General features: G+C 42.3%; 1 protein-coding gene across 5 annotated transcripts in view; it reads left to right on the top strand.

Moving 5' to 3' along the window:
- SECA2 (Preprotein translocase SecA family protein) overlaps nucleotides 1–12,301 on the top strand; it is a 191,502-nt gene that overhangs the window by 124,213 nt on the left and 54,988 nt on the right. For all 5 annotated transcript variants that reach the window (XM_087684796.1, XM_087684798.1, XM_087684799.1 and 2 more), the window contains one exon: nucleotides 5,888–5,968. In XM_087684796.1, the coding sequence (XP_087540922.1) occupies nucleotides 5,888–5,968 (81 nt within the window). The remainder of the gene's footprint in view (nucleotides 1–5,887; nucleotides 5,969–12,301) is intronic.

Here is a 12,301-nt window from a genome sequence, read left to right on the forward strand (position 1 = left end):
GGATTTTGATGATAAGTTGAGGGCGATCTTTTTGATCATGACATTGCCCGACTCTTGGGAGACTTTGGTTGTTTCTCTCAGTAATAACCCTAGTCTCACATATGATGGTGTGTGGGGTTCGATCTTGAATGAAGAAATTAGACGTAAGTCTAGTGGAGAAGGCAGCAACTCAGCTTATAATATTAGAGGCAGGGCTGAAAAGAAAAATGCAAATGCTGGACAGAGAAGCAGGAGCAAGAGCAAAGGAAAAGAAAAGAGTGATGTTACATGCTATCAATGTGGTCGGAAGGGCCACAAGAAGCTTGATTGTAGGTATTACAAGAAGGAACAAGAGAGAAAGAAGAATGCGGGAGACAAAAAGAAGAAAGAGGAAAAGACAGATGCATCTGAGGCAGGCAAAGGCAAGGAAAATGCCAATGTGGCCTCCAGTGTTGTCATAGAGAGAGCTCTCGGATGCAGAGGCTGATGTATTATGTGTAGTGGATTATGATGCCCTTGTATGTCACATGCAGGATATGCAGATCACCAAGGCTGATGTGATTGATGCACTTTTGTCAGTTGATGATGGTGTCACTCGGACTTGGATTGTAGACTCTAGTGCCTCTTTCCATGTGACTCCATGCTTGGAGTGCTTTGGTACTTTTAATGCAGGCTGTTATGGCAAGGTTTACCTTGGAAATAATCATGCTTGCAGCATTGATGGGATTGGCACCATACACTTGTCTTTGGATAATGGGCAAGAACTTGTGTTGAAAGATGTCAGATATGTGCCTGGCATCAAGAAGAGTTTACTATCTGTTGGACAGCTTGACTTGCATGGTTAGACCACACTGTTTGGTGGTGGTTTGTGGAAATTAAAAAGAGGTTCCATGCTGATTGCTAAAGGAACCAAGAAGGGCACTTTGTATTGTCTGCACTGTAAAGCCTTGAATGGCAAGTTTCTTGCAGTTGCTGAAATTGACTGTCATTTGGAGTTATGGCATAAGAGATTAGGCCATATGAGCCAGAAAGGACTTCATGTCCTTACCTCTTTGAAGAGGGTTGATGGAAAAGGCTCTAAACTTGATTTTTGTAATGACTGTCAGTTTGGAAAGCAAATGAAAATTTCATTTTACTCTGGTGTCTCCCGTAAGTCAAATGTCTTGGACTTAGTGCATTCTGATGTATGTAGCATGCCTGTGAAATCGTTGGGTGGTGCTGCATACTTTGCCTCTTTTATTGATGATTGTTCCAGGAAGATTTGGGTTTATTTGTTGAAAAAGAAAAGTGAACTGTTTGCTGTTTTTAAAACTTTTCATGCATTCGTGACCACTCAGACAGGTAGAAAGTTGAAATGCTTGAGAACTGATAATGGGGGTGAGCTCACATCTAATGAATTTAAGTCCTTTTGTGACTTGCATGGGATCAAGAGGGAGCTTACAGCCCCTTACAGCCCTTCTTCAAATGGTGTGGCTGAAAGATACAATAGGACCCTATGTGAGAGAGTGCAGTGCATGTTGTCCACTGCTAATCTCCCTCATGAATTTTGGGGAGAGGCACTTAAAACCGCGGTTCACATTTGCAACCGCTCTCCAAACAGGTCCTTAAATAATGGCATCCCTGAGGAGGTTTGGTCTGGCAAACCGGCCTCATATGACCATTTACGAATATTTGGCTGTGATGCTTTTGTGCATGTTAGAGATGAGCTGAGGAATAAACTTGACCCGAAATCCACCAAAGGCATTTTCATGGGCTATGGTGATGAGGGTGAATTTGGCTATAGAGTGTGGCTACCTCAGTCTAAGAAAATTGTTCGCAGCCGTAATGTTGTGTTTAATGAGGCAAAGTTGCTGAAAAGTACTTTAGCCTCTGATGAAGACCTGAAAAAGGTCAAATTTCAGAATTCTCAGCCACCTATTACTTCAAATGATGACCCTCATGGTGCTGTACCACAGGCTGAAACTGATGATCAGCCGGTTATCTTTGAGCCAGAAGATGATGGACAGCAAATAGAAGCACAGGGAGGTGATGGACAGCAAGATAGACTTGCTGATTATGAAGATGCAGGTGCTGGAAATGAAAATGAAGGTGCTGTACAGCATGAACAGCATGCTGAAAATGGCTTACAGCAGCCAATAAATGCTGAAAATAACATGCCTCCAGATGTAGATCCGATTCGTGAGAATGTAGATCATTGGGTACGCAGGTCTACACGCCTAAGAAGGCAGCCACATAGGTATGACCCCTCTTTGCATTATGTGATGCTTACTGATGAGGGTGAGCCTCTGACATATAAAGAGGCTATGTCATGCAAATTCAGCAATAAGTGGGAGCTAGCTATGCAGGAAGAGATTAAATCTCTGTGTGCTAATGATACTTGGGATCTTGTGTTGTTGCCCAAAGGAAGAAAGCCTCTTCCAAACAAATGGGTTCACAAAGTAAAGACAATTGATGGGAAACCGAAGTACAAGGCAAGATTGGTTGCCAAAGGGTATACACAGAAGGAAGGGATTGACTTCCAGGAGGTCTTCTCACCTGTCGTGAAGATGACCACACTACGTGTGCTTTTTGCTCTCACTGTTGTATTGGATTTAGAGCTGTACCAAATGGATGTGAAAACAACTTTTTTGCATGGTGACATTGATGAGGAGATCTACATGAAACAGCCCGAGGGTTTTGTAGTTCCTGGAAAAGAGCAGTTGGTGTGTAAACGAAAACGCAGCTTATATGGGCTGAAACAAGCACCACGGCAGTGGTACAAAAAGTTTGACACTTTTATGCTCTCTCATGGTTTACACGCAGCCATGCAGATCATTGTTTGTCTATGAAAAAGGATACAGATGGCAGCCCTATCATACTTGTTCTATATGTGGATGATATGTTGTTAGCTGGGAAGAGAAAGACTAGCTTGGATGCCCTCAAAGATCAGCTGAAATCAGCTTTTTCCATGAAAGATTTGGGGAATGCAGAGCATATATTGGGCATGAGGATTCGTAGAATGCAGAAATTGCTGTTCTTATCTCAAGAAAAGTACATTGAAAAGGTACTGGACAGATTTACCATGGCTGAAGCTAAGCCTCTCGGAGTACCCTTACCTCCATACCTTAAGCTTAGTAAAGCCAACAGCCCAAAAAATGACATGGAAGCCAATGCTATGAAGGGAATCCCGTATGCATCAGCTTGTGGCTCTCATATGTATGCTATGGTGGCTACTCGTCCAGACATTGCTCATGCAGTGGGAGTTGTCAGCAGGTTTATGTCAAATCCTGGCAAACCACATTGGGAGGCTGTCAAGTGTATTCTTAGATATTTGAAGGGTACACAAAGAAAGTGTATTTGCTATGGGCAGGGTGCACTTAATCTGCAGGGTTATTGTGATGCAGACATGGCAGGTGACTTAGACACTCGCAGGTCCACTAGCGGGTATGTCTTTACAGTTGCTGGAGGGGCCGTCTCTTGGTGCTCCAGGTTACAGAACATCGTAGCACTGAGTACTACTGAAGCTGAATACATATCAGCTACTGAAGCGTCTAAGGAAGCTATATTGTTGAGTAAACTCGCAGAGGATCTCGGCATGTCTATGAGTACTCCAGTGTTGGGATGTGATAGCCAGAGTGCTGTGTATCTGGCTAAGAATGCCATGTATCATTCACACACAAAGCATATTGATGTGCGATATCACTTTATTGGACAGATTCTGGAAGATGGTTTAATCACATTGGCCAAGATCAACACAGGACAACCCTGCAGATATTCTCACTAAAAGTCTAGGCAAGGCTCAGCATGAGCATTGCATACGCCTAGTGGGAGTTGGTTAAAGGTTCACTCTGGACCTTTAAGTGGGAGGTTGTTGGGATGTAAAGGTCCTTTATTCACCTCCGTGTATTTTACACGTGTATTGTTATGTTGTACATGTGAATGCACCCTTACGGGCCCTAAGTATAAATACATTTTATTCTTTGTGTACCAACACATTGTTGGTACACCCAAATCAGTTCGTCACTCTTACTCTCACTCTCACTCTCACTCACCTGCTCACTTCCTCTGCTGCAAATCTTCACGCTTCCGCTACCCGCGCACTCCAACACCCTTGTTATATTATCTTCTATTTTATGTGCTTATGTTACACAATTCGGGCAAGTTCCGACACATATCGTGTTTTACACCTTTCCGGTGTGAACGCACGTTAACAACCCTAAGGTTTAAGGGTTGTACTTTGTACTTTCATTACACTCTTTGGTAATTGTATTGGGAGTTGTGTCGTGTCTTAACTCTCTCACTCTCTTCACTGTCAACTATGTACTCTCAGCTGAGCTTCGATCCTCCGTCTTTCAGACTTGAAAGAAGGTGATTGTCTAGCTTGAAGAACCTCTTGTTCAAGTACTTTTCCAAGGATGGCTATGGGAAAATCTTATTGTCAAGCTCATAAATATCATATAGCTAGTTATTCAATCAATTTGTGAGTATATATTAAGGATTTGAGGCTAGTTTAAGTGAATACATATAGATGACTAACCTATTGACAAGGCAAGATTAATTGCTTTCAATAATGCTACGAGGGGAGCATTTTTCATCACAAACTTGTTCATTGCCCTACAATTCCACCTAATGATGGTGATTTCATGTACGCAAACCAATGCTTGAGCTTTGTTTTTCTTCTTTCTAAACTCCATTGATGTTGCTTTGGTTCATGTGGAAACAATTTAGTTGTTGCTCACAAGATATGGCCTAAAGGTTGAATGTGTTTATTATGAAACTTTTGTATTTCTCATTGGCTCATTTAGATGCTGTAGTGGGCATAGTTATGGTAAATGCCCTGAAATTCCCCTTTTTTGCAATTTCAATGTTTCTATTCCTGCTTTTCTCATTCCTATAGCTATTGGAAAAGCCCATGGACTCCAAATTTTTACCGTTTTCATTTCCATTTCTCTTTCTGTTTCCCCATTTCCCATAACTATGGTAGTGGGAGTATTTGCATTTTGGGTCCTCCACTTTGAGGATGGAATTTAGAAGATGGAGTAGCAACAAAGTGAAATTGCATCATGCAGGAAGGAGGTACAAACATATGGCAGTCATGCTTCTTTCTCATCTTCCTTCCCCTTGCCTAGATATTTGGTATTTTAATTTTCTTCCCTCTTTAAGTGTGTGATAGTCTCACTTAGGGAGGAGCTTGTACTTACAGTTCTGGAGGAAGAGGCTTGCCATACAAAGGCATTCTTGGACAACATAAAGGGTTTTGCAGTGACATCGTTGGGAAATGGATAAAAAGGGAAAGGGAAAGGAGGAGAAGAAAGAGGGGCAAGGAAATGAGGAGAAAGATGGATTGTTGGCACAAGTGATCCCACCTTTGTCCAGCAAAGGGATCAGAGAACATTGCAAAGGAGAAAAATGGATTGTTGGAACAAGTGACCCCACCTTTGTCCAGCAAAGGGATCAGAGAACATTGCAAAGGAGTCTTGTTCAATGGCATTGACCACAAAGATGGTGCTCGTCACAATGGCCACTTCAGAGTAGAAGGCAGCCTAGTCTGTGGTCATTGTCACTTGGTCTCTCATAGGAATTCGGTATTAATATTGTAGAACAAAAGGAGATCAATCAATGACAAGTATACAATGCCAATTCATGGTGTCGACACCATTTCCCTGCTTTTAAAGTTAGTTCTTGATGTACTTTATGCCCTAAATTTCAGTTGTAATTTCTATCTATAGACTATGTCATTGCGCAACTAGGTATTATGTTTGTCTTCACCAACTGAGAATTTTGGGTTGAGGATCAGGCCATGGAAGAGGGCCTTCGAACAAGTCTATAGAGGGTGGGTTATAAGCATATGACCTTTGTGATTTTGAAAGAGGGACCTTGGAAAGGGCTAAAACATTATTTGACTGTTTTTTAATGACTGTGATTTCAGGTTGTTAATATCCAACGCTTCATGGAAAGCCATCACAGTAATATTAGAAAGAGTCTGGTGGATTATGAGGAAGTTTTAGAGGTTAAATCTTTTCCCCTTTTATTACACATTCTATCAACTTCTAGGAGATGTATCTTGCTAGCTCCTTTCTGTTTTGTGGTTTGTTGAAATTGGGGGAAATATTCATCAGATATTCAGCATGCCTAGTTCAAGGTTGTGAATATTTAACTTTCATGGGGCCATCTCCAACTCATGAGGTTTTCGGTACTAACAACAGATGATAACATGCCAAGATAAAAGGAGATGTTGGATATGAAATGGAAATATTAAAACACACAGATTATAAAACCTTTTCTAGCTAAACTTTAGCTAAACAAAGATTGTGCAATATGCCATGCTGTTTGTGTTGAATATGTTTCCAAAGATATAGAAATTTAATAGATGTGTTCTAATATATATGCTGGGTTTGTAAGTTCAAGGGTCGATTGCCTACTGTGCAATATGCCATGCTGTTTGTGTTGAATATGTTTCCAAAGATATAGAAATTTAATAGATGTGTTCTAATATATATGCTGGGTTTGTAAGTTCAAGGGTCGATTGCCTACAACTAACAGGATAGAAAGAACTAGAAAAGGCGAGCTAGAACTATTATGAATATCACCCAAATTCAAGAGCTCCTAATATTTGTATCTATGTGTATGTGTTACTCCTTATCTGACATTATCAATATAGGAGTGACCGATTCGGTGGAATTTGCACTACATAAAAGGAGAGACTGTATCCATTATTGATAACAATGACAGAAGGTTCTAGTCTTTCTGGCTTAAATGCATGAATGCTGGTTTCTGACAAAGTTGTACCTTGCCGTGAAAATACTGAGAGGCAAGTTTAGGAACAAAATAACGATCCGGATTGAATCTGGTGCCCAAGAGTGGGCATCCAAATCTTAGTGCTGTAGTTGGTTTTTAAACAAACAGTCACCTAGGGACTTGAGAAAGAGACCCTCTCCAATACCAGTTAGTTCCAGATTCAATGTTTACAACATTGAAATTGTTGCGATCCATGCAAAGAGTCCACAATGCTAAAAATGTGTTTTAAAATTAAGATAGTACATGACACTTAATTCGTTAAGAGACGAAGCTCATCTAGAGGTAGGGCCTCAATGTGGAATGAGCCAGAGCTCATCTAGAGGTAGGGCTCCATTGTATATCAACATAGGACGGTCTTCTGTACAAGGGGAAATTGTAAAATCAAACTGTAAGTCTTTACTTCCAGTAACAAATAGTCTTAAGTAGAGCTATATTGGCTAATATGGCTTGTGACGTGAGGGGGGAGACTAGCAGGTAGCTGAGAAAGGGCATGTCATGGGGATGTGGATTTTTATTGCTTTGGCATACTTAAGTTGTGCAAATGTGAGGTGCACAGGTGAAGTGCAAGTTAATTTGGGCACCATGACGATTCATTGCACAGTGGGAGTCATTGGCAAAAGTTGTTACAAGTTATGCAAGACAGCTACTTGTGGGTGTCTAGTGACCATCTTGATTTTAGACGTTAAATGGGCCCTTAGAAATGACCTGTGGTGTCATTTGGGCTACAAAAAAAAAAAAAACATGTAATGCCTAGACTAAGATTAATGAAATTTAGAAGCAATTTCAAGTTCAAAGGGCTTAGCACATCAAATGTGGATGGGCAATGGCTAGTCTATGGGCAAGGACAAGATGGATTTTGATTTCCACAATTAATTTATTGCTGGAAATCAAAGTCTAGAGGTTGAGATTGCATTAGAATATGTGCCACTTATCAAGATGAGAGAGAACTTGCCATGCAAGTTGGAGGAGAGCTGAGTGGGGCAGGTTGAGGGCTGGAGAGAGGCTGTTCCAGCCAAGCAACTGCAGCTATGGGAGGTTTCCAGCCATCTATGTGCAGTCCAACAGCAGTGACAGCTCCAAACAGTGCCCAGGCAGCAAGCGACAGCCTGAACAGGGCTCAAGATAGGAGGCGACCTAATCAAGGGCTGGAATACAGCAAGCGACTGCAGATTTCAGGCCTCTAGAGCCAGGCAACCACACGTTGGAGCAGTTCTCAGCTCCTCTATAGTACAGCTTGGATTGCCCTCACTTGGAGCTCAGCCGAGAGGAGCTTAACTACATCATCAGGATGGACATTATTCAGATACACAGTCATCACATGGGTGACACGTATTGAGGATCTAGGGATGAAGATGGCTTTGTCCCGATTGTAAGTTCACCCTCTTCACATTGGTTGTATTAGTATAAGGGAAGCTATCCACTAGACAGAAACCAAGCAACATAAGATGTAATAGAACTCTTCAATTGGAGTATGCAAGTATGCTGTGATTTGCAATGTCTGGTCTCCCTCTATATTGATCCATTAGTAGTATCTTGCATGGTAGCTTCCTTATATAACAAAGGTTTGATAGGTTCTTTAACCCATCTCCATCTCAAAAGCTGAAAGATAATACAAGTAATTGTCGAGAAGCCCCACAATGCAAAAACCAATAAAAAGGTCCCAGTTCTCATGTAATGTGCCCTAGCAAGAATATATTTTGTAACAGAACTTTGTGTCCAATCATTCTTGTGATTTGAAAAATGCAAATTGAATCTATGCGATGCAATCAATCAATCAATGCTTCCATTCAAAAATTATGAGTGCACCGAAGAAAATGTGCCTAGCCTATCTACATGTGCTCGTGCATCACGAAAAATGCAAACAAAGAGACACACAACGGGAAACAAATTCCTAATGACGCTGACGAATGAGTTCAAATTCCTGGCGAAAAAGCTCCGCCCTAAGGTTCACAGTGGTGAACGCACAGCATCACAACACCGGAGTGTCCCAAGCCTTTTGTGCTACTGTTTTTTGGGGAACAGACTGAGTTGGAGCTAGCCTTTGACCACGTTCTCCTTGGGGAGGAGTTGCATGAGCCACAACCCTAGGACAGACTTCTTCACCACTAACATATTCCCAAAGATTTTTAGCAACAAGCACATTCTTCATCATGAAGGACCATAGAGAATAGTTATTGCTGTCCAATCTATCCTCTTTGGATATATACGTGAATACATCTCTTTGTCCTTGATTGGCCATGATAAATGTCATTGTTTTAAAAAACACGAGAGCAAGAACCAAAGCTGGAAATCTGTAAATTTCCAGAAATCACAGCATGCACCAAGCCGTAATTAGCAAAACTGTGTTACACTTGATCACAACTGTTCAATGTGCTGAAATCTCCACAAATTTCAGTGAATAACATGCTCTACAATGCAGAAATAGTGCTTCGCAGCACAAAAAATGCAAAAGCCACAAAATTTAACTATCCAAAATGCACAATTTCAATTTTAGATGGAATCTTTAGTAAATGTGCCAAAGTCTACTAAACATCAAAAAGCCCTAAAATTTATGTCCCAAATTCCAAGAAATTTTTGCAATGTGTGTCCAAAAGCACTTCCAGGAGACAAAAAATACCTTCATGGCAAAAGCCCCTTGTTGTAGCTTGAATTTCGCAAATAAAATAATAAGATATATATGTTACCTTTGAAATATGAGCCAAGGTTGAGCCGAAAAGGTGCCCACAATAGTGACGGCGGCGGCTTTTGAAGCTGAATGACTTGGCGGAGGTGGCAAATATGGTAGACCTGGTGGAGATGATGGCAGGTTTGGTCGCTGGCGGGGCAACCGTCAAGTGGTGGAGCAAGGGTTAGCGTAGCCCAGGTGGTGCTGCGAGAGGAGGCACAGGCGGATGTGTTGGAGTAGATGGTCCTGTTGGCTAGCGCTAGTGGTGCTGGCTGGCAAACCTCTAGGGTGGCGACACCTGTGACTAGACCAGGCGGATGTGTTGGAGTAGATGGTCCTGTGGCTAGCGCTAGTGGTGCTGGCTGGCAAACCTCTAGGGTGGCGACACCTGTGACTAGACCAGGGCGAGCAGCATTGGTGGTGTTGGCTAGTGGCAAACCTGGCGAGCCTTAGTCGAAGATTGAAGGTGGCAACAGAGCTACTTGCGGCAGCTGCAGATGGGGAACAAGGCTAGTGTAGGACTAAGGCAAGAAAGCTGAGAAGTTTGGAGAGGCTAGCTTGACCATGGTGAGCCTAAGCTTTAATGCCAAATGTGAGAAAGAAGATGGCAGCTCTCAGCTGAAAGCAATGAACAATAGAGAGAGAGAGAGAGAGAGAGAGAGAGAGAGAGAGAGAGAGAGAGACCATCATTAGTGAAACCATCATTAGAGAGACACAAGAAATGATTCCTGTAGAACTCCATTCTCGATCCGAGAGGGAGTGGTGGATGGATCCATGTCCTTGCTGTCTCAATCCTCAAGATATCAGCTCTGATCACCTGATTCAACTCTGATCAGCTGAGAGAAAGTGTAGGGTAGTCAAGGCTATAATCCAAAGGTGGAAGACAGTCAATATCCAAACCATGTAGGCTCATCCAAATAGCCATTTTTGAAAACCAATAGTTCTTCTCGCCTTTGGCTACTGCTAGTTGTCTAGATGAGGTTAGTGCCAATCTAGAGTATCTATGGCGTATAAGTTCCCATAGTTTGTGCCAAAAGGTCACTGCCCTGAAGAATGCCTCCGTAACTATAGGTGTTGCCCCTAGCTTTGCTTTGATAATGGGATGTGGGGTGGAGGGCTTACTCCTAATCATGCGTGCTATCATCATGATCAATTGCCTTTCCATGCTATCCCAGCCATCATAATAATCCCTCGCTACTCCAATCTGATCATGAGTGGGCTAAGATGCATGTGGTACAAGCTGCAGTCCCATACCTCTGCTCCATATAGTAATGTTGATGTGACTAGAGTGTCAAACAACCGGAATTTGGTGCGGGGCTCCTGGAATTGTATATGAGCACATTGACTCTTGAGTGTCCCTAGTGTTGCGTATCCACATGCCAGACGTGCCTCTCATGCCCCTCTCAACGAAAAATGTGGGCTAGAGAAGGTGACTCCCAAATAGATATATTCCCTCACATGCTCTAGTATGTCTCCCCCAAATGTGAACTGGTACATAGATCTAGTCACCCATGCTGCTGAAGTACTGAAAACCATAGTTTTGGTCTTCCCAAGGTTCACTATGAGGTCTTTATCTCTACAGAAGATGTCCAAAGCATCTAGATGGCACTGCAATCCCTTCGGTGAATCTGAAATGAGAACAATAGCATCTACATATAGTAATATTGGTATCAGCACCTCTGCCAGCAGGCTGGCTCCAGCTCCTCTTCCTCAGTCTATGTAATCAGAGACTTCATCTATGTATAGACCAAACAATGTGGGTGAAAGTGGACATCCTTGTTTCGCTCCTATGGTACTGTCAATTCTCTCTAATATCCCCCCAGGTGCTCGTACATGGCCTGCCACAGCCTCATATAATGCATAGACACCCCATCGTATACCCTCTGGTACTCCAATGTCCTGCAATCTTTGCATGATACGTGTACGAGGCACTGTATCAAAAGCTTTGCGAAAGTCTACAAAACAACAATAGATCCTCTTGTCTTGGGCTCGACCCTCCTCAATAATGGCTCTTAAGTGTGAGAATATGGTCCAACGTGGTATATCCTTGTCTGAAACCTGCCTGTCCTTGTGCTCTCTTGCCTTGCTTTTCAGCCCACTCATTGAGTTCATACACCAATATAGATCCATATATCTTGGCCAAAGTATGACCGATCATGATAGTCCTGTAGTTGCTAGGAATTAGGAGATCACCACTTTTAAATAGCGGAATTATAGTATTGTTTGACCAACTCATAGGGAAACCTTCACATACTGCTCTATTGAACATATGTGCTAATATGGGTGCTAATATGTCACAAGCATGTGAGAAATGTTCTGCTACTAGTCCATTCTCATCCTGTGTCCTCCCATTTTGTAATCTATAAATTGCATCCCTAAACATTTTCCATGTGAAGAAAGACCACTGTGTAGGCCTACATGCTTGTGGGGGACTGCATAGGTGGTTGTCCTGGCAGGTCATACAACTGTCTCCCATAGTCAAGCCAAGCATTTGGTGATGTAATCTGTATGGGGGGTTGTCTTTCATGAAACATTTTCCATGCACTCTTGCTATCCCGTCCCAAAAATAGCTGATATATCTTTTCTTCTGCTTTCGCTTAGTAGTCTCATTTCCTTTTCCGCACAAGGCATTTGAAGAACGCCTTTGCTTGGCGATGTGTTTGAGTGCCTAGCTCCACTTCTCTTTGTAAGCGAGCTCAGGTGACTCTACACTCATCATCATACGAGCTATTTTGGGGAGCAGTAGATCATGTGGGTCTACATCGGGGCAAGGTGTGTGGGAATGCGTATATGGCTGATCCATGTATGGCCTCTGCTAAATCCCTTGTACATTCTTCCAAGGATCTACTCAAGTCCAATGTATGTAAACTGGTCTGCAAA

The sequence above is a fragment of the Lygodium microphyllum genome, chromosome 9 (assembly GCF_053477565.2).
Source record: "Lygodium microphyllum isolate KBCC chromosome 9, Lygodium_microphyllum_v1.1.10, whole genome shotgun sequence".
NCBI classification, from domain to species: domain Eukaryota; kingdom Viridiplantae; phylum Streptophyta; class Polypodiopsida; order Schizaeales; family Lygodiaceae; genus Lygodium; species Lygodium microphyllum.